At 45.5% G+C, this 23022-nt stretch overlaps 1 protein-coding gene across 4 annotated transcripts in view; it reads right to left on the bottom strand.

The window, feature by feature from the left end:
- Window positions 1–23022, bottom strand: part of agrn (agrin) — a 471240-nt gene that overhangs the window by 129212 nt on the left and 319006 nt on the right. For all 4 annotated transcript variants that reach the window (XM_068017055.1, XM_068017056.1, XM_068017057.1 and 1 more), the window contains one exon: window positions 17865–18080. In XM_068017055.1, the coding sequence (XP_067873156.1) occupies window positions 17865–18080 (216 nt within the window). The remainder of the gene's footprint in view (window positions 1–17864; window positions 18081–23022) is intronic.

Below are 23022 nucleotides of genomic sequence, written 5' to 3'. Positions count from 1 at the left end.
CATTCAACACAGCATTAGTGTGATGTCCTCCTCACCACTCCAACGAACTGTCCTTTCTCTCGTTTTAGAACATCAGCTCGTTAAAGGTCACAAGACAGAAGCCACATCCATGATGATCAGCGGAGGAATTTCAGTATTCAAAGGGCAAGCGAGAGAATATTCTGATTTATACAACTGTTTAATGTAACCCTGTATAGTTTTTCACTGATCTTTTATTTATAGACCGAATCAATGCAACTGCTTACCACAGGCTTTACACATCCAGCTTGGTGGGATAAATAACATGGGGAATAAAAATCACAGCCTGTCGGGTGGGAAACAGGGGGCGTGGGAGGACTGGAGACTGCAGTCAAGCTGAGATACTGCATTAGAGTTCCAACCACGTGTTTGAACACAATCACCACCACGTGCCATGGTTCCTGGTGTTAAATTGGTTACCATTGAGTGGCGCAGTGGTTAGCACCGCAGCCTCACAGCTCCAGCGACCTGGGTTCAGTTCTGGGTACTACCTGTGCGGAGTTTGCAAGTTCTCCCTGTGACCGCGCGGGTTTTCGCCGGGTGCTCCGGTTTCCTCCCACAGCCAAAGACTTGTAGGTTGATAGGTAAATTGGCCATTGTAAATTGCCCCTAGTATAGGTAGGTGGTAGGATGTGATTGGGAATATGGGATTAGTGTAGGATTAGTATAAATGGGTGGTTGTTGGTCAGCACAGACTCTGTGGGCCAAAGGGCCTGTTTCAGTGCTGTATCTCTATATGTCCTGACTTGGAACTATATCACTATTCCTGAATCACAGCTGAGTCAAAATCCTAGAACTCCTGACCTAGCAGCACTGTGGGTATACCTTCACCACATGGACTTCAGTGGTTTAAGGCGGCAACTCACCACCACATTCTCAAGGGCAACATGTGTAGGCCTTGCCAGTGATGCTCACATCCTGAGAATGAATATATTTTTTAAAATTACATCCAATCTTACTTTGAGGAGTTGGGGATGGGGCGCGGACATTGGCTGTCATGGGGTCGGAGTTCAATTGTTTTTAAGTGAATTGAGTGCGCAGGCTCAAACCAGCTGCTAGTGGCAAAGGGTTCACAGTATTGCCCCTAAATTGACTGAAACCTCACTCAGATTGGCCTTAGGATTGGCATCAAATGTGAAAAATGTCTCACTTATGAAGTATGTTGCGAAGCTGAGGCACATTACAGGGCTCCTGACTTACACCTAACCTGGGAGTGATTAATGCCAACACTGAGCACCAGAAATAGGAAAATATTCCCATCCCCGGTGCTAATATGCCTCACTTCCATGACACAAAAAGGCTTTAAAAAAAAAAGAAATTACTGCTTTCATCGCTAGGGCAATTGCAACAGGCTGCAAAAATAAATCTCCAGGCTAAGCACCATTCATCAAATGAGAGAAAATATTGTGGCTCTTCAGCTTTGCTGTAACCCTCTGCTCATTGTCTAGTCATCCCTCCATGTGGATGTGTTCATCCCAGCAGCCCTGTGGGCACAGTCGATCCTCTATTCTTTGGGAGGTGCTGGTGTTTCCACTCCCCTGGGAGTTTGATTAATCGCAGTTTTGATAAAAAATGATAACTGCCATTAATCACTTAACAGCCTGTAAAAGCACCACATGTTTCCAGAAGATATTCCACAGAGATTGGACCATTCTCAACGATTGTATAGTAGGAGGTTCCTTCATTCATTGCAAGTTACTTACTTTACTGTTCGCCCATATGTCGTGATTGTGAGATTCCCATGTTCAATTGAGACAAAGGTCTTGATATTAGTCCCTTCACACGAGGTGGAAGAGAGTCAGCAGGGGGTTAAAAAGTGAGATCTGCATAACCTGACATCAACACACCACCCACGGCGCATATCAGCAAATCTATATCTAATCAACAGCTTGGATTCAGGAGTTCAGTGCAAAATGATCAACTACCTGGATGATTCTAACCTAGGAGTGACAGCTGAATCTCAGCAAGCTGCTTGGGGATGAAAAGAAGCGGTGGACAGAATGGGGGGAATCTTCCCAGCCGCGCGAAGGCTGGGCCAGGAGCAAATTTTGAAAGTTGGGTTGGGACCCCGGCACGTTCCTGCCTCCGAATGATCTTGCTGGAGTCGGGCTCTAAGCGACAGCAGTGGGTAGCAAATTAGGGTCAATTAGGGACCCACATAGGGCCACGGTGCAGACGCCGCTGGGATTTCCTTGGATTGGACCACCCTGCCCCCCACAGAGTCGGGAGGCCAACAGCAGCTGGGAGGCGATGTTCCAGTGACAGGCTGGCGGGCCCACGGTCCCTCATCCCACTGCCCCCACTATTGAGCCACATGGATCCAAAGGCCGCAGCCTGACCCTTGACCATCCCCGGTGGTGGGGTTTTCCCTCCACATTGATGGCCCTAAGAGCTGTGGTCCTTCCATATCAGTGACTTAATCAACCACTGAGGCGCTCTCACGCTCCCCGACCTGCCTCAGCAATATACACCTCTCCTGGGGGGGCTGCCATTTGTCCAGTGCTGCGGACTCTCTAATTGGACCTCCCACCTCGGGAACCCACCCACTGTCCTTAACGGGATGGCGAGCGCGAACAAAGCCTTTTGATTGGCTGCCTCTCGGAACATTCCCCCTGTTGGTGCACCTCAGACCCAGAAATGGTTGCAATACCTGCAAATATTCTAAGACGAGAACATTCCGCCCAAAATGTTAATGGGAAGATCGACGTCAGGTGCAATTTAATAGAAACAATGCGGAAGTGTCCTGGCCAATGGTTATCCCTCAAGCAACATCACGATGAAAAACTATAGATTAACTGGTCATTATCATATTGCTGTTTGAAGGACCTTGCTGTGTGCAAATTTGCTGCCATATTTCCTACATTCTAGCAGTAACTACACTTCAAAAGTACTTCATCAGCTGTAAAGCGTTTTGGGAAGTCCTGAGGTTGTGAAAGGCGCTATATAAATGCAATTTCTTTCTTTCCAAGTATGCATAAGAAAATGGGTGACATGCTTACCTCCACAAAGGGTGTTGAAATAGCTAAGGGTGGGGCTGAGAGATGTAGGAGTTTTAGGAGACTCCTTAACAGAATGCTCAACTACGTAAACAAATCATTACAAGTCAGAGGAAGCCCCCTTTTGACTATAAAGTGCTTCAGATGGACCACACTGACGAATGTGTACAGTTTTGGCCACTGAGATACAAGACAGGCAGTCAAATCCTGGAGGCAGTTCGAAAAAGAATCATGAGTCTGCTGAAAGGGATTGGAGTCGAATATGCATTAAGCACACACACAAGGCAGGTTAACAGCCAGGCATTATTGGACTCGAGTGTGTAGGTATTATTCCATCCCCATTTTAAAGGCATATATTTCCTCTTTATTCGTATATTTTTCGAGACCCTGTAAATTTCTGAGCCCATGTTTACAATAAAATCTGTCTAAACCTGTCATGCTGCAATTACTGCCTCCCTCCTGTCCTGCCATAAATTCCAGTAAACATTTACTCCTAACTGCCAGATATAGACCTGGGGGGACAAATCCCCTAGATTTCCTGTGAAAATATATGCCAATCACTTCCCTAGCAGCTGACTGCTCTTGGATCCCACTGGGACACAATGTAGCCCTCAACCCCCATTCCAAAGCTACTAGACAAGAACCTTTCCAAATTGTAGAATGCTCCCGCCAACTCTTTATACATGGCTACATGCTGGTTGAGTGAACAGATCTCAGTGCAGCTCTACAGTTCATTTGAATGGAGGTGATGAACCACACTATCTGGGAAAGTGGCCATGTGCGTCAGATGACAATATGATTAAGTTCTACTCTGATACTTCCACAGTCAAACAGCCTCCCAATAATTCCCACGTTTTGGGTCACGGATGAGGAAATGAACATTTGGGCAAAAGGTATTGGGCATCTGCTGATGCCGAGGAACTGTTCCTCCCCTCCCTCCCCTCACCAATATGAGTCAGCATCTGCAGCGGAACCAGGGAGAACACTGGAAGTTAATGAACGTTTGGGTATGACCTTCCCTTGGACACCCCCTTTCCGAGAAGCCGAAAACTACAGCTGGACTTCCAGTATCCAGAACAACAGAATGGATCTCTCCAGTGGGTAACGGATAATGGCAGGTGATTGAGGCTCCCAAATTTCAGATTCCACTTATAATAGTTTGTAAACTGGGGAGGAGGATAAAGACAATCACAATACAAATAATGGGAGAAGCACAACATAGATTTAGTCACCAAGAAAAGATGAAATATAAAATAATAAAAGACGTTTGCAAATGGAACAAAGCCACATGCAAAAAGCTTTGTTCAGTGAGAATGAGAATAGTGGATAATAGCAGCTCCACTGAATTTGAATGACCCTGCATCATAATATACCTTCCATTCACTGAAAACAAATGAGAAATTAGCAATAGGAGGTCTTTCAAAATAATATATATTGAAAAGCAACTGCTATTACAATAACAAAACTCTCAGTATATAATTAAATGTAATTCACAGTGGCTCAAGCAATTTAAGTAAATACTCGATACAGAAATGTCACCTGTAGCAAATGTCTGATTTAATTATCACTGTGGCTACCTTTCATCGGCTACCATGGTCTCACTGCCTAACACATCCTTAACTGTGTATTGGTGTTTGACAGGAAGCCTATTTCGTGACACTGAGACAGAGTCACATTTAATTAAGGAGACAGTATTCCTGCTGCTGGCGGATGAGCTGAATACCACAACCAGTAATTATCAAACTTACCCCCACCACCGCTTGATACTATCTCTTACACATCCCAAGCACTCGTCACAATGACTGGAAAGTCAGTAATTCTGCAGACTATTGATAGTATCTACACACTGAACTAAAAATCCATTGCATCATTTATACTGAAACTTTCCCTAAATCTTCATGCAGGTACTTATTCTCCAACCTCATTCACATTATTGTGTAAAGAGAGAGGAATAATTGACAATCTAGTGGTGCGAGACCCCTTGGGGATTAGCGACCATAATATGATAGAATTCTTCATCAAGATGGAGAGTGACGTAGTTGATTCTGAGATTAGGGTCCTGAATCTTCGTAAAGGAAACTATGAAGGTATGAGGTGTGAGTTGGCTATGACGGATTGGGAAACGTTACTTAAAGGGATGACGGTGGATAGACAATGGCAAACATTCAAAGAGCGCATGGATGAACTGCAACAATTGTTTATGCCTGTCTGGCGCAAAAATAAAACTGGAAAGGTAGCCAAACCATGGCTTACAAGGGAAATTAGAGATAGCATTAGATCCAAGGAAGAGGCATATAAATTTGCCAGAAAAAACAACAGACCTGAGGATTGGGAGCAGTTTAGAATTCAGCAAAGGAGGACCAAAGGATTGATTAAGAAGGTGAAAATAGAGTACGACAGCAAGCTTGCGGGGAACATAAAAACTAACTGTAAAAGTTTCTATAGGTATATAAAGAGAAAAAGATTAGTGAAGACAAATGTAGGTCCCTTACAGTCAGAAACAGGGGCATTTATTATGGGGAACAAAGAAATGGCTGACCAACTAAATGCATATTTTGGTTCTGTCTTCACAAAGGAGGACACAAATAACATACCAGAAATGTTTGGGAACACAGGGCATAGGGAGAGAGAGGAACTGAAGGAAATCAATATTAGTAGAGAAATGGTGTTGGGGAAATTGATGGGATTGAAGGCTGATAAATCCCCAGGGCCTGATGGTATGCATCCCAGAGTACTTAAGGAAGTGGCCCTAGAAATAGTGGATGCATTGGTGGTCATCTTCCAAGATGCTATAGGCTCTGGAACAGTTCCTACAGATTGGAGGGTAGCTAATGTAACCCCACTATTTAAAAAGGGAGGTAGAGAGAAAGCAGGGAATTATAGACCAGTCAGCCTGACATCGGTAGTGGGGAAAATTCTAGAGTCCATTATCAAAGATTTTATAGCAGAGCACTTCGAGAACAGTGGTAGAATTGGACAGAATCAGCATGGATTTACGAAAGGGAAATCGTGCTTGACAAATCTACTAGAATTCTTTGAGGATGTAACTAGTAGAGTTGATGAGGGGGAGCCAGTGGATGTGGTTTATTTGGACTTTCAGAAGGCTTTCGACAAAGTCCCACATAAGAGATTAGCGTGTAAAATTAAAGCGCATGGGATTGGGGGTAGTGTATTGCGATGGTTTGAAAATTGGTTGGCAGGCAGGAAACAAAGAGTAGGGATAAATGGGTCTTTTTCCGAATGACAGGCAGTGACTAATGGGGTACTGCAGGGATCGGTGCTAGGACCCCAGCTATTCACAATGTATATTAAAGATTTAGATGAGGGAACTAAATGTAATATCTTCAAATTTGCAGATGACACAAAACTGGGTGGGAGGGTGAGTTGTGAGGAGGATGCAGAGAGGGTTCAGGGTGATTTGGAGAAGTTGAGTGAGTGGGCTAATGCATGGCAGATCCAGTATAATGTGGATAAATGTGAGGTTATCCACTTTGGTAGGAAAAACAGGAAAGCAGATTATTATTTGAATGGCTATAAACTGAGAGAGGGGAACATGCAGCGAGACCTGGGTATTCTCGTACACCAGTCGCTGAAGGTAAGCATGCAGGTCCAACTGGCGGTAAAAAAGGCAAATGGTATGTTGGCCTTCATAGTGAGAGGATTTGAGTACAGGAGCAGGGATGTCTTGCTGCAATTATATAGGGCCTTGGTGAGGCCACACCTGGAATATTGTGTGCAGTTTTGGTTTCCTTATCTGAGGAAGGATGTTCTTGCTATAGAGGGAGTGCAGCGAAGGTTTACCAGACTGATTCCTGGGATGGTGGGACTGATGCATGAGGAGAGATTGAGTCAGTTAGGATTATATTCGCTGGAGTTCAGAAGAGTGAAGGGGGAATCTCATAGAAACCTATAAAATTCTGATGACTTGACAGGGTAGATGCAGGAGGATGTTCCCGATGGTGGGGGAGTCCAGAACCAGGGGTCATAGTCTAAGGATACAGGGTAAACCTTTCAGGACTGAGATGAGGAGAAATTTCTTCACCCAGAGAGTGGTGAGCCTGTGAAATTCGCTACCACAGAAAGCAGTTGAGGCCAAAACATTGTATGTTTTCAAGAAGGAGTTAGATATAGCTCTTGGGTCTAAAGGGATCAAAGGGTATGGGGTGAAAGCGGGAACAGGTTACTGAATTGGATGATCAGCCATGATCATAATGAATGGCAGAGGAGGCTCGAAGGGCCAAATGGCCTACTCCTGCTCCTATTTTCTATGTTTCTATTATACATCCTTCCATCCTGTCTCCTTATCATTTCAATGTAGCCAGCACATCTCCTGGAATGACAATCAACTCAGTGCAAGGTTCTATCTGGGGTCCTGTCCTATTTACATGCTACTCCCTGGCAACACCATTCATGGGTATGGGTTCAGCTTCCATGTACCAACAGCCACCTCTATGTGCGCTAGCACCCTCATCTATCACTGCTGTACTGCCTGACGACTTGTTCGACATCAATGAATAAGCCTGAATTTTGCCAAGACTCGAACAATGCTTTTCACTCCCACCAGAAACTCTACAGCCTAACCTGCAACTCCACCCTCTTCTCTGGCTGCTCCCTCAGGTTGAATCTAATGGTGTGTAACCTGTTTGACCCCCGAGCTGAGCTTCCAAATCCACATCCCAACTATTCGGCCCCAGCTGGAGTATGGTAACCAATTCTAGGAGCCACACTTTAGGAGGGGCTCGCAGGTTTTGGAGAGGGTGCAGCAGAGATTTACTGGGCTGAGCAATTACAGTTACATGGATAGACAGGGGAAGCTGGGGTTGTTCTCCTTAGAACAGAGAAGGCTAAGGGGAGATTTGATGGATTTGACAGAATAGTTTAAAATTATAGGGGTTTTAGATAGACAAAACAAAGACAAACTGTTTCCAATAGCCAGAGGCACAGAGTTGAGATGATTGGCACAAGAATCAGAGGAGTCATGAGGGGAAACATTTTTACTCAATTGAGTGATTAGGATTTAGAATGCACTGCCTGATAGGATGATGGGTACAGATTCATCTGGAGCTTTCAAAAAGAAATTTGAATAAATAGTTGAAGGAGAAAGAATTGCAGGGATATGGAGAGTGGGACTAACTGGATTGCTCTTCGAAAGGGATGGCATGACCTTGATGGGCTGAATGGCCACTTTCAGTGCTGAGCTGTGATTCTATAGTTACCATCAATCTCTCCAACACTCGCATTCTATATACCACATCAAGTCCCAATGCCCTAGCACCCCAACCTTCAACAACAACACTAATTTGCATTTATATGATGCACTTTAGTAAAATGTCCCAAGGTACTTAACAGGGACGTTGTCAAACAAAATTTGACACCAAGCTACATAAGGCAATCCATGTCTATATGCAGCAAGACCTGGACAACATTCAGGCTTGGGCTGATAAGTGCCAAGTAACATTCGCGCCACAAATGTACAAGGCAATGATCACCTCAAGCAATAGAGAATCTAACCATCTCCCCTTGACGTTCATTGGCATTACCATCGCTGAATCCCCCACCATCAACATCCTGGGGGTTACCATTGACTAGAAACTAAACAGGAGCAGCCACATAAATGCTGTGGCTACAAGAGCAGGTCAGAGGCTGGGAATTCTGTGGCGAGTAACTCACCTCCTGACTTCTCAAAGCCTGTCCGCCTTCTACAAGGCACAAGTCAGGAGTGTGATCGAATGCTCTCCATTTGCCTGGTTGGGTGCAGCTCCAACAACACTCAAGAAGCTCGCCACCATCCAGGACAAAGCAGCCCACTTAACTGGCACCCCATCCACAAACATTCACTCCCTCCACTACCGATGCACAGAGACAGCAGTGTGTACCATCTACAAGATGCACTGCAGCAATGCACCAAGGCTCCTTAGACAGCACCTTCCAAACCCGTGACCTCTACCACCTAGAAGCACAACAGCACCAGACGCATGGTAACACCACCACCTGCAAGTTCCCCTCCAAGTCACACACCATCCTGACTTGGAACTATATCACCGTTCCTTCACTGTCACTGGATCAAAATCTTGGAACTCCCTTCCTAACAGCACTGTGGGTGTACCTGGACCACATGGACTACAGTGGTTCAAGAAGGCAGCTCACCACCACCTTCTCAAGGGCAATTAGGGATGGACAACAAATGCTGGCCTAGCCAGCGATACTCACATCCCATGAAATGAATGGATAAAAGATTAGGACAGTGACCAAATTCTTGGTCAAAGTGATAGATTTTAAGGACTGTCTTAAAGGAGGAAAGCAAGGTAGAGAGGCAAAGAGGTTCAAGGAGGGAACTGCAAAGCTTAGGGCCTTGGCAGCTGAAGGCACGGCTGTCAATGGTGGAGCAATTATCGTCAGGACTGCACAAAAGGCCAGAATTGGAGGAGCGCAGAGATTGCAGAGGGTTGTAGAGCTGGAAGAGGTTACAGAGATTGGGAAGGGTGAGCCCACGGAGGGATTTGAAATCAAAGATGAGAATTATATATGCCAATGGATGGCAGGAACAATTATGACTACTATTCCTACATTCTCCATGGAGTGGCGGTATTACCCCATTTTTATAAATAAAACAATATTTCAGCAGCTGCTCAGCTCTCTTATTCCAGATGTGACGCTGTAACTTCTCTCCACCTGTTACAACAAACACAGCTAAAAGACACTTCCCCTGATTAACAATGAGCAATATGACAGCAGATTTCAGAACAGATCAATAACATTCCAATGACAAGTTGTCCACCTTAAAAAGTGCGATGTAACGTCTTAAAATTTAACATACTTGTTTGAATATCTGAGTCAAGGTTTCGGGCAATCAGCTTCTTCACATTTTCCTATTCATTTGAAGAAAATTACTTTATAATGGCATTTTATTTCTGCCAGTGCCAATCTGCTGTGACATCTTTTCAATGAAATTCGAGATCCAGTCTGAGCTGCAGTTATGCTATCAAATGTTGTGTGGAAAAAGGTCAGTCTAATTTACACAGTAACTGCAGGATTTGAATTTTATATTCAGCACCCCAGGTGCAGCTGCTGTGAGCTTGGTCACAGCCAAACACCTCATTAACTCACACCGCACGGGCAGCCTCGGGATAAGCAGCTCTCTGAAGACAGATTGGGACCTAATAAACTTCATTACAGGAAATCTACCAGATCTGTCTTTTGCCCAGTTCTCCTGCAACCTAAACGGTCAGAGGTAAATGGGGTGACACAACAGCAAATGAATTATCAACGCATTTACATTTCATGTAAAGGTGACTGGAGTGTCCAAATTGTGACCCTCAGACCACACACACTCCCGCCCCCCGCCACCACTCACTTGTACCTCACGCACTCATCCCTCCGACCCGCCACCCCACACAATGGGCTGGATTTTGTGGCATGGCGGATCTCCCAGCGTCGGATCGAAAAGGCGGGGTGGGTACCCCACCTTGGCCTTTCTAAGCCCGCACACCACCACCCACCCCCCACCCCACCCCCCACCCCCCCAGCGCAATCTTGTGTTGTTCCAGCACTTAAGTGGCTGGCGCCAGGATCCCTGTCCCTTTAAAGACGGGAATCCCACCTCTAAGGGCTGTCAGCCAATTACAGTATCAGTACACCACCGGCAGCGATGGCCACTGCTGGTACCACAGAGGCCTTGGATCCAGGCCCAACACTGGAATCCCAGACCGGAGGAAAGTGAGGCGGGGTTGCCAGGACCAGTCTGGAAGGCCCCAGCAAAGGGAGGTGGGAGGATGGGCATGTAGTGCAGGGGGAGGGGTTCAGGGAGCTGGAATTTTTCCCAGCAGGGGATCCTTCATGGGCCACAGATTGCCCACAGAGGAGGACCACCCCCCCCCACCAAAGCCCACAGGGAGGGCGCCTTGTATTACTGAGTGACCTCCCCACATGAAAAAGGCCCTCCTGCCCCATTGCTGGTTAGGTCCCAGCGCCGATGGGAAGAGGCCCTTAAGTCGCTGTTAATAGGCCACTTAAGGACCTCAAATGGCCTCTGGGAGGGTAGGCCATTGTCGGCCTATCCCGTCCCCGACAAAATCACTTGGCGATGGGCCCTCTGCCCCCTCCTGTTGCAATTCTAAGGGCCCCCTACCTCCAACCCCGCCTCACGGGAGCCCATAAAATCCAACCCTATGAGTGACCCAGACTATGTGTTCATTGGCGTCCATGCCTTTAGCTGTCTACGTTCTGGAATCCCCACCCTAAACATTTCCAACTCCCTCTCTCCTTTAATAGGCTCCTTAAAATCTACCTCACCTGTCCTAACATCTCCTTTTGTGGCTCAATGCCACACCTTGTCTGATAACATTCCTGTGAAGCCCCTTGGGACAATATACGATGTTAAAGGCACTATAGAAATGGAAGTTGTTGTCCACAGCCTGTGCTCTAGGTAGCTCCATGGGCAGTCAATATCAAAGTTAGCTACATCAGCTAAGCAATTCAGCTTGCTGCATCTTACAGTAAAAAAAAATTGGCTGCAATTTTCATAACGCCATGGGTAGCAAATTAAAATAATTGTGCAGTGATGCAGATTTAATGAAGCAATAGCAAGTGTTCGAGCAAAGCTAACTAGAGGTTGCTTCACAGTTGCAGTCATTATCTCTCTTAAAGTAGTTACAAAATAAAATGCTCTAACTAGACAACAAAGCCTGTTACAATAAGTGCTAATGATCTTTCACAGTGTTAAAAAACTGCTGTTGATCAGGAAATGGAAAGGCAACATCTATTACCTAAAGGAATCAATTGCCACGGGAGGTGAACTAGAACAAAGAACAGTACAGCACAGGAACAGGCCATTCGGCCCTCCAAGCCTGCGCCGATCTTGATGCCTGCCTAAACTAAAACCTTCTGCACTTCCAGGGCCCATATCCCTCTATTCCCTTCCTATTCCTGTATTTGTCAAGATGTCTCTTAAACGTCGCTATCGTATCTGCTTCCACCACCTCCCCTAGCAGCAAGTTCCAGGCACTCACTACCCTCTGTGTAAAAAACTTGCCTCGCACATCCCCTCTAAACTTTGCCCCTCTCATCTTAAACCTATGTCCCCTAGTAACTGACTCTTCCACCCTGGGAAAAAGCTTCTGACTATCCACTCTGTCCATGCCGCTCATATCTTTGTAAACCTCTATCATGTCGCCCCTCCACCTCCGTCGTTCCAGTGAAAACAATCCAAGTTTTTCCAACTTCTCCTCATAGCTAATGCCCTCCAGACCAGGCAACATCCTGGTAAACCTCCTCTGTACCCTCTCCAAAGCCTCCACGTCCTTCTGGTAGTGTGGCGACCGGAATTGCACGTGATATTCTAAGTGTGGCCTAACTAAGGTTCTGTACAGCTGCAACATGACTTGCCAATTTTTATACTCTATGCCCCGACCGATGAAGGCAAACACCAGGGCTCAGTAGAGTGGAGATAATGTACTTAACCCCACCCTTACAGTCAAATGTGCCATTCCTTACCATCAGTGGTGGTTGGGATTTGTTGAAACCAAATTTCCTCACCTCTCTTCTGCTCTCCAACAGCGTGTTAAGTTCTGGGCATTGTGCCTCAAGAGAATATAATGGTCTTGGAGAGGGTGCAGTGTAGATTCACCAGAATGAAACCGAGGCTAAAACGGTTAAATTAGGAGGACAGGTTGTATTGACTAAGCTTGTATTCCCTTGAATAGAGAAGGATTAGGGATGATCTAATTGAGGTATTTAAGCTGTTTTGAGAGGGTAGATCGAGACAAGCTATTTCATCTGGTGGGAACTGGGCTGACCGATCCTTTGTCCCCTTCACCGTCATGTCAGATTACCTGAAGGTGCTGGGGATATGGTTCGGAAGAGCCGGGGCGTGCACCAAAACCTGGGAGGAGCGAGTAGCCAAGGTACAACAAAAGCTGAGCATGTGGGGGCAGCGATCTCTCTCCATTGTGGGTAAGAACCTGGTCATCGGGTGCGAGGTGCTCACGTTGCTGCTGTACGTGGTGCAGGTCTGGCCCATACCCCACTCCTGTGCTGTGGCAGTCACCCGAGCCATTTTCCGCTTCATCTGGGGATCTAAAATGGACCGGGTCCGGAGGGACCCGATGTTCAAATCTCTGGACAAGGGCGGGAAAAATGTACCCAACGTGGCCCTCATCCTGATGACCACCTTCGTGTGCGGCTGCATCAAGCTGTGTGTGGACCTCCAGTACGCAAACTCCAAGTGTCACTACGTGCTGAGGTTCTATCTGTCCCCGGTGTTGCGAAGGATGGGCCTGGTCACATTGCCGCGGAACGCTCCATGCAGTTGGGCCGTGCCGTACCACCTATCCTTCATGGAGCAGTTTCTGCGGAAAAACACCTTTGACCACCGGTCCATCAGGCAGTGGTCTGCACGGAATGTCCTCAAGGCCCTACGGGAAAAGGAGACAGTGGATCCTGTCGGATGGTTCCCCGAGCAGACCGCCAAAGTCATTTGGCGGAATGCCTTATCACCAGAACTTTCAAACAAGCACCAAGATGTAGCTTGGCTGGTGGAGAGAAGAGCCCTCCCCGTCAGATCCTTCATGCACACCCGAAGTCTCGCCCCCTCCACTCAATGCCCCCGCGGTGGCTGTGGTGGGGAAGAGACGGTCGCCCACATCCTTCTGGAATGTGTCTTTGCAAAGCAGGTGTGGAAAGAGATGCAGTGGTTTTTGTCGAGGTTCATCCCAAGCAGCTCTGTAACACAGGAGTCTGTGCTCTACGGGCTGTTCCCAGGGACGCACACCGAGATAAACATCAACTGCTGCTGGAGGACTATCAATTCGGTGAAAGACGCCCTTGGGTCTGCCCGAAACTTGCTGGTCTTCCAGTGCAAAGAGTTGTCCACAACCGAATGTTGTAGACTGGCACATTCCAAGGTCCAGGACTACGTGCTGAGGGACGCACTAAAGCTTGGGGCAGCCGCAGCAAAGGCTCAATGTGGAAAGACCACAGTGTAAGGTCCCCCCACCAAGCTGAACTGAGGGGCTGGATCCATGGGAAACCCCTCGAACTGTATCGGGAAAATTTCTGTCTCCTGTATAATGTAAAAATGTATCTGGCAGGACAAATGTGAAATGGAAGGGTTGTGAGGCAACTCATAATTGTATAGAAGGAAACTGATCACCTTTGTACTGTTTGTATTTTTTGACGATGCTGTTTTAAACTGTTTGGGAATGTAATTTTTACAGATTTTTATGAATAAAGTATATTTTGGAGAAAAAAAAAATTTCATCTGGTGGGGGAGTCCTGAACAAGAAGGCACAGCCTTAACATTAGATCCAGGTCATCAGGGGGTGATGTCAGGAAGCACTTCTTCACACAAAGGGTGGTGGGAATCTGGGAACTTTCCCCCCAAAAGCTTGGGGGGGGTGTAGTGGAGGGCTCCAATTGAAAATTTCAAAATTGAGATTGATAGGCTTTTGTTAGGCAACAGTATTAAGGGTTACATAAGCAAGGCGGGTAGATGGAGATAAGATAGAGATCTGTCATGATCTAACTGAATGGCAGACCATACTTGAGGGGCTGAACGGCCTCCTCCTGGTCCTACGTTCTTCGAGGAACAGCTCACAATGCCTCACCAAAATAGCAGAATAGCCACAGATGAGGAAGGTTGGGTTTAACTCACAATTCTATGTCACACTTTCCACATCCTCACAACGTCCCAAAACGCTTCACAGTGAATGGGTTACTTTTGAAGTGCAGTCACTGTTGTTCAGCTGGGAAACACAGCAAGGTCCCGCAAGTGAGTGAATGGCCTGCTAATCGATTTTTAATGGTATTCGCTGAAGCAAGAATGCTGGCCAGAACACCAGGAGAACATTGTCCTCCTCTTGGCAATATTAGCAGGTGACCATGTCAGGGCATGTACAATATCCCTTTGCCTGCTATTCTAATGCATGAAAGCAATATCACAATACATGTGTTAAGCATTTGCCTGTTAATATCTCCAACAGTGGTTTGGAGACCTAATAATAAAAAAAATTGTGGAGGAAAATAAACCAGTTGCTATACCATTTAAAGAGTTTTATTTTTAAAATCATTAAAAAAAAAATATCTGCCAAGGAGAAAATATTCCTGTTCCAAGAATAGGACAGATTGGGATCGAAGGGACAAGATAACAGCTAGGAGCAGCAGCTACAAGGATATGTGAGTAGAATTATAAATCAGCACAGTTTCTTAGCAGGATGAACTGGAAGGTACATGTCCAATGGTTTGACAAGTGGGGAAGGGGGTGAGTATGGGCAGCACTATCAAGACAACAAACACACTGACTCTAGGTCCTCACTACAGACCCACGCACTCTCACAGAGCGAGGCTACTGGAGCGAGGCTTCGATAACAGTTTTTTTCTCTTGGATTCTTGATGAGCTGCCAGAGCACGTCAAGCATGGAGAGAAATCTCACTACTTGGTTGGTTAGCCAAAGCAGATCTGGTGTTCAGTAAAATATTTATACTAACAATCAGCCAAAAACAATTTCTTTCTCCAGTTTCATTTCACGCTCCCACCCCTCCCCAATCCCCAGCAAAGGCACAGCTCTTTAGAGGGAGGGGGTGTGACTCTACTGGTGCCAGCTGACTTCCTGTATCTTGCCCTCAAGTGGCCATTCTTCAAGAGTCAGCCCAAGACAGTAACAAGCAAATCAGTCTCCCAACTGAGGTGTTTAAGATGATTCAAGGAGTTTATAGGGTAGATAGAGAGAAACTATTTTCACTGGCGGAGGAGACCAGAACAAGAGGCATAACCTTAAAATTAGAGCTAGGCCGTTCACAGGTGATATCAGCAAACACTTCTTCAAACAAAGGATGGTGGGAATCTAGAACTCTCTTCGCCAAAGAGTTGTTGAGGCTGGGGGGTCAACTGATGATTTCAAAACTGAAGTAAACAGATTTTTGTTAGGCAAGGGTATTAAGGGATGCGGAACCACGGCGAATAAATGGAGTTAATATACAGATTAGCCACGATCGAGTAATCTGGATGAACAGAGTACAGGGGCTGAATTGACCTACTCCTGTTCCTATGGCCCCACCAACTGGCTGGAAAGCCAGGGGCTAGCCCACATCCACTGGGGCCTGGAAGCCATGCTGCTATTTTGCATGACTCAGGCAATTAAATTGGCTGTGGTCATGGCCCCTGCTCCTCTGAGGCAGGATGTCCCGCCTCTAAGAGCTGCCAGCCAATCAGAGGGCCAACAGCTCTTCAGTCCCAGCAGCGCCACTGGGAATGGTGGCCACTGTTGGGACTGCACCGAGTGAAAGGAGCCGCAATGGATGCCAGCCTCGGAAAAGCTAAGCGGGATCGGACCTCACTGGGGACAATTGGCCAGGCCCCGGCGAGGTGGTTTTTCAGCAGGGGTGGCCGGTGCTGCTGTGGGTAACTCTCTATGGGGTACAGGGTACCCAATTGGGAGGGACCCCCCCCCCCAACACCCTTAGCTTGCCAGGTATTACTGAACATCCTCCTCAGGTGACAGTGCCCATCTATAAAATTCCAGCCTATGTTCTCAATCATGGGGGGCTTCACAGGTGAGCCAGATCCTGTGCCCACCCAACTCCCGATCTAGCTGAATTCCCTTCCTAACACCAAGTGGCCATGTAGCATTCCTACCACTATCCTGCAAGGAGATCAAGAATCTTTAATTTCTCCGTGTCACTGCCTCACAGAGAGAATGAGCTGATGACCTGTTCCCAGAGCTTAAGCAACAGAACAACAACATATTTTTATATCGTAAATGTCCCAAAGGTAACAGACAAGAGCTGGAAACAGGTGCCAAGCAGTGGTGGCAGAGTTAGGAGACTTACGGATTGATTTTAACTTGCTGAAATCTATGTTAACAGGTTTATAATACCAACATTCTGTTTGCTCTGATTGCCTCCTCTGATCTAATTAGGAAACAAGTGGGCAGAATGTACACTGTGCAACCTCCATCCAGTTTAACTGGGATAGAGCCAAAAGGGCTCGAACTCCTGTTATTGTGCCCGCCCCTCTCCTCCCGCCTGCGTGTGCCGTCTGATATTAGGCTGGCTGGATCTCTGTATTTAGCGCTGTACCTCCCAAAGCCTTAGCCGTGTCTTTCCCCACTTCTGGATGTGTATATTTCTCTCATTTCTGTTGGGCTGTAAGTGTCACCTGGCTCTGTTGATAGCCCCTTCTATAATCATTGAACTTCATAGCATGGCGAGAGATTATTCAGGCCATCATGTCTGTACAAGCTCCCGGATCAGGCTATCCATTTACCTCCATTCCGCTGTCCTTCTCCCATCCCATTTTTTCCTCTCGTGTGTATCCACTTTCCTTTTAAAGATTATGGTGGATTTAGTCTCCCCCACTTTATGTACCAGCAACTACTATCTGTGGAAAAGTGTTTCCCCTCACCTCGCCCCTTTGAGTCAGTAGGTTATAGGTTTAAATCCCACTCCAGTACTTGAATGCATAATCTAAGCTGGCACTTTAGCGCAGTACCGAGGCAGTGCTGCATTCTTGAAGGGGCCGTCTTTTGGATAAGTTAAACTGAAGCCCCGTCTGCCTGTTTAGATGAACAGAAGAGGCGCTGTTCAAAATGTGCCCTAACCCAGTTTCCCCTCAACCAAAAGGACCCCAAAAAAACACATATTAACTCTTCATTCAACTCATTTACTGTCTGTGGGATCCTGATTGCACAATTAGCACATTTGGCATACCAACAGTGTCTATACTTCAAAAGAAAGTCACTGACTGCCAAAAGCTGATAAGATGCCAGAAGAATGCAAGTCCTTTCTTTGCTTATAGCAGGATGTTCTTGTCACATTGAAGGATGAATTGTTTTCCAAATAAATCTCAAGACTTACCGCAAGGTCCTTTGCTAATAACCTTGATTCTCCGTTGCTGAGTGCACTGGGCCATCTCCAGCTCGCACTCGTTACTGTACGTGGAATAATCCGACCCACAGACCGGGGCGATGACAGACGGACAGACGCCTTTCTTGCAGACACACATTCCCTTGGCTGGCTCTTTGGGATCTCTCTCACAGACAGCTCCAAATCCACAGAGGACACCTCTGCACACTGGGGAAGGAAGGGGAGAATGGTGTTAGAGATCCCATCTCTCTAATGATCACAGATTCTGCTCCTCTGCACAAATTGGACTGAGCTTAGACTTAGAACGCATTGTGAAATGCTCACCAATTAATCAACATATGGATACTAGAACAACTGTTTCTACATTAAGCACTAGTTGGGTACAGAAATAATAGAGACTGGACCAGCAATATCATCATCGGAGAGATATTAGGAGCAACGATTAAAGACTGAGACCATGGAGCTGCAATTATTTTTATATACGTAGCATAACATCAAATTTACAGCACAGCAACAGGCCACTTGGCCCAACAGGTCCATGCCAATATCTATGCTCCATACAAACCTTCTACCACCTTACTTCATCTAACCCTATCTGTATATCTTACTATTCCTTTCTCCCTCAAGTATTTATTAAGCTTTCCCTTTAAAGACATCTATGCTATTTGCATCAGCTACTCCAAATTCAACATTCCAACCACCTTCTGGGTAAAGAAATTTCTCCTGAATTCCCTATTGGATTTATTAGTGACCAGCTTATACTTATGGCCCCTGGTTCTAGTCTCTCCCACAAGTGAAACTACGTCTACCTATCAAACCCTTTCATAACCTCTTTCAGATCACCCCTCAGTCTTTTTTCTGGAGAAAAGATGAACAGCCCATTCAGTCTTTGCAGATAGGTACAACCTCCCAGTTCTGATATCATCCTTGTAAATCTTTTTAGCCCCTTCTCCAGTGCCTCGATATCTTATTTGTAATTTAGAGACCAGAAATGTACACAGTACTCCATGTGTCCTCTAGCCAAGGTTGTATACATGTTGAAAGTAACTCTCCCCCGTTTAAGTTCCAACCTAGGGTTGCCAACACTCCAGGATTATCTGGATTTCCTGGACAAAAATCACAGGGACATCAAAAAGTGTGTTTTTTCCCCAGCTATCTTTGAACACTCCTATTTATTAGTTATACAAATACTGGAGATGGGAAAACAGGATGTTTGACTGAGGTTGGAGGCAGAAGGTCATATGATGAAACCCTCAGGGATACGCCAAACCAGAGTTGTCAACCCTATGCCAACCCATCAACACCCTCCATCAGGCCTTGGCAGAAGCAGAGTGGAGAACTGGATGCACAAACTTGCCTAAAAGTAGGTCTCTTACCACCCACCATGACTCAAGCACGTTGGCACCCAGCAGTGAGAGAATCACAAGTGTGGTGCTGGCTCGGCCATTAGAAAGTAAAATGTCTTTTAACCAAGATTATAAACTTGGTAAGTCTGCCTGTACACGACAACGAAAACTGAAAATACTGGGCCTACACAACAGGTCTATCTGCAGCAGACAGAAGTGAAGGCAGGTGAACATTTGGGTGCAGAACCCTTCATACAAAACTAGAAATTTGAACATAAACAAGCCACTCTCTAGGACTGAACATGAAGGAGGGCACAGAGAAAAATCTGGTAAATGTGAAAAGTTAGAGATGATGACTTGTGCCACAGAGAAGCTAATTTGGTTAATCTTCTGCAAATAGTTTTTATTTTTCAAGAAGTAAAAATTAGTGACTAATATTAGATCTATAAAGGGACTTGCTTATCTTTAACTTTCTAATTCTGATGAATCCTAACACATTAACCCGTCTTTTCTCTACTTAGATGTCAACAGATCAGTGCCACATTTCCAGCATGTTCTCTTTTTGTTTCAATTTTATAATTATTTTTCTCTTCTGTTCTGCTCTGCTCTGGACAGCATAGAAGAAGTCTTCTTTACGATGTCAATATTAACCAAGGCAGCCCATAATATTTTTGTTGCAATTCAATATTTCTCATTACCCCTAGGTTAGGACCATCTTTAGAGTCAATTAATCATGTCTTTGATCTGGCTGTCTGCTGGTACAAGGTTTCATTACTTGATGTTTTATTGTACGATTTGATGCAGTATTTTCCAGTTGTGACAGTTTGCTAATTCCAATACTTGTAGATACAGGTAATTGGAAATAAATAATCATATAGCTAATGAAGAAAATTTACAGCACTCCCAGACTACACAGCTATAAAGTCTCTTCTATTTTTTGTTAGACAAGGGTATTAAGAATTATGGAACCAAGACAGGTAGATGGAGTTATGATGCATGGAATGGTGGAACAGGCTTGAGGGGCTGAATAGTTTATTCCTGTTCCAAGTTCCTGTATTCTTGAGAGTTAGATATGTACAATTTCCAGGATCTTTTGGAGGAATCCTTAAAATTTTATTTAGCATTTTAAATTCCATTCAACACTAAGAGAATCCAATATTGCAGACTGATCGGGAATGCATGGGACTAGATACTAGCCTTTCACCTCTGGTTCGAATCTAACCCAGACTGAACTATTTATTAGCTGCAGGGATTCGAGCTGGAATGAGTTGAGACAGTCTTAGTACGGCTGCATGGGCCCCACAGGGCAAATCTGTCCTTAATTAGCACTATATTTACAATCTCACTTAACAGATAGACCACCCAGATGTTTGAGGTGGGCAGTAGAAAACGTTTGGTGTACTCTTGAGTTTAGAGCTAAGGCACCAGCATCAGGCAGAGTGGAGAGAGTCTCCACTGTACTGTACTGTCTGTGACCTTGGAGGGCTTGATGGGGGACACGAGCTCTCTGAAAAGGAAAATGTTGCACCCATCAGCACCAACATCCTTCAACTTGATGAGCACAAAAAATACACTTCAAGTAGCCATAAAAGACTTCACCACAAACTTCGATCAGGAGCTGCTGATGTGCTCAAGACGCAGAAAAATCATAACCTTAGAGGTTGAAATGATTTGTTTTTTTCCCCTTTCAAAGCAGTTGTACTGAGAAAGAAGTTCCAAGGTCAATGGATCAACATCAACTAAGATGGATTATAATTGGAATCTGGGAGTTCTCACTCCATTACTTCCAGCATCACGAATAAATTCCATCATTGTCTTTTTTACCTCTAGTTATTTCTTAACGATTAAGTTGGTCTGTCAGAAATGGGACGCTTAATGGTCAAATGTTCTTCTCCTGCTCACACACATTAAATCCTAAGTACCTTGCAATGCCTGAGAGCCCAGTGAAATGTGATCACACTTCAATAAGAAACTATGTGCCGTTGTTGTTTTTAAAAGAAACTTTTTGCTTTCTTGAATTTCTCTCCTCAATTGCCCTGGTATACAAATCTCCAGTACCTCACCCGTGCTCATTCTTGCTGCGTGTTGCGTTGGTTGACGAGCGTTAGCGAGTCATTGGACCATTAAGGATGCAACAGCTGAGCTCACCCCTTGCTCTCAATCAACATGCACCTTGCAGTAAAGGTTACTGAATAGTTAATAAAATCAGAAGTCACGGGCGACTTTCCTGCTCCCCAGCTCTGAGGCACTGGCCAAGAGGAAAGCTCAGGAGCTTCCTATATGTATGGCTTAGTACTCGCGGGTAGCATTTTAACCCAACAGTTCATTCACAGCGTTAACACAGCAGCTCTCCACTGAAGGGTCTATGGTAGCCCACGGCAACTAGAATCCTTTAATGCTTTCCTGTGAGGAACCAGAGTTTTAATTTCTGTGTTATCCAGTTGCTAAACTGAGATCAACTTGAAGAATACAAAAGCTGTGTTGTAAAAGGAAACATTTGAGCACGTCTCCAGGAAGAGGAATTTAAACCCACCCTGTGCACTTTGCATTGTTCCCTTTCACAGGGCCCATGATACACAGACTGCCTCAGTCTCTACAGGCATCCATTAATAATTCAGACTGATTACCAGCCCCAATTCCTTCACATTTCACCGACGTTACCCACTCCAGCTTCCAGAAGCTGGCTCAGCAGATCTCAATATTTCGTCAGCGCGTCGAGATTTATAAATAAATACCTGACCCAATTAAAGTGTGGCTCAAAGGCAAAGGACAGATTATCCTTAAAAAGGGGGGAAAAAAATCAAATTATACATAAGACAATGGGATAAGCAGAAGAGTCAAAGCCTCCCCATTATTCTCCCCATCACTCCCCAAAATGCAATGAAATTTAAAATAAGGTAATGGTTGGGCGAGTTCATTTTTCCAGTTTGCCAAGCTCTAGTTACAGCTGAAACTCTGCCTCTGTTCTCACTGCAATGACCCAAATTAAATCGTGTGCACCAGAACCAATTCCCACTGACACCGGCACACTGCATGTTTAAAGGCACACTGTGGATGTAAAAGCATGCTGTGGATTTAAAGGCACATTGTGAGCTTAAAGGCACAAGTTGAAGGCTCAATAGAGGAGGCAGCAAAGTCTCCGCTGCTTGGTGATCAATAGCACTGTTCATAATCCACACAAACACACACTGTTAAAGAGGCAGAAACTTCAAGGGAAGGTATTTGCCATTGTTTTGGGGATATTAAAGGCGCTGGATGAATGCAAGTTGTTATTGTTCAGGAAGCAACAAAGACCATTCCATCAGTGATGCCATGCATGTTAACAGGTGATATATTTGTTAACAAAATAACATTTACTAAACCTTTTCATGAAGACAGGGTCCTTGCTTTCTAACTTCTAATCTACTCCTCCTATTCTTTCAAAGGGGCTGCGATTCGCTTACTTAGGCACGAGCAGACCTCGGGTGCTCACGGGTCTTCATGTGTGATTTTCTTCACTCCACGACTGGTGGCCGTGCTTTCAGTCCGAAGCTCCAGAATTCTTTCCCTAACCCTCTCTCTTCTCCGTAAGATGCTTGTTAAAGCCTGGGACCGGCTCTGGGGGAGATGGGACCTGTACAGTCCCGACGGGTTGCACCTGAAGAGAGCCGGGACTTAGTTCCTTGCGGGACATTTTGCCAGTGCTAATGGGGAGGGTTTAAATTAGTTTGGCAGGGGGATGGGGACCTGAGGGTAGACTCAGCTGGGACAAAATCGGAAATTAAAATGGAAGGGGGAAAATTAATGGATGAGTCTGGAAGACA

Source organism: Heterodontus francisci, chromosome 37 (genome assembly GCF_036365525.1).
Source record: "Heterodontus francisci isolate sHetFra1 chromosome 37, sHetFra1.hap1, whole genome shotgun sequence".
Classification (NCBI taxonomy): domain Eukaryota; kingdom Metazoa; phylum Chordata; class Chondrichthyes; order Heterodontiformes; family Heterodontidae; genus Heterodontus; species Heterodontus francisci.
Note: the sequence above shows the minus strand (reverse complement) of the source record. Positions and strands in the feature narration are given on the sequence as shown.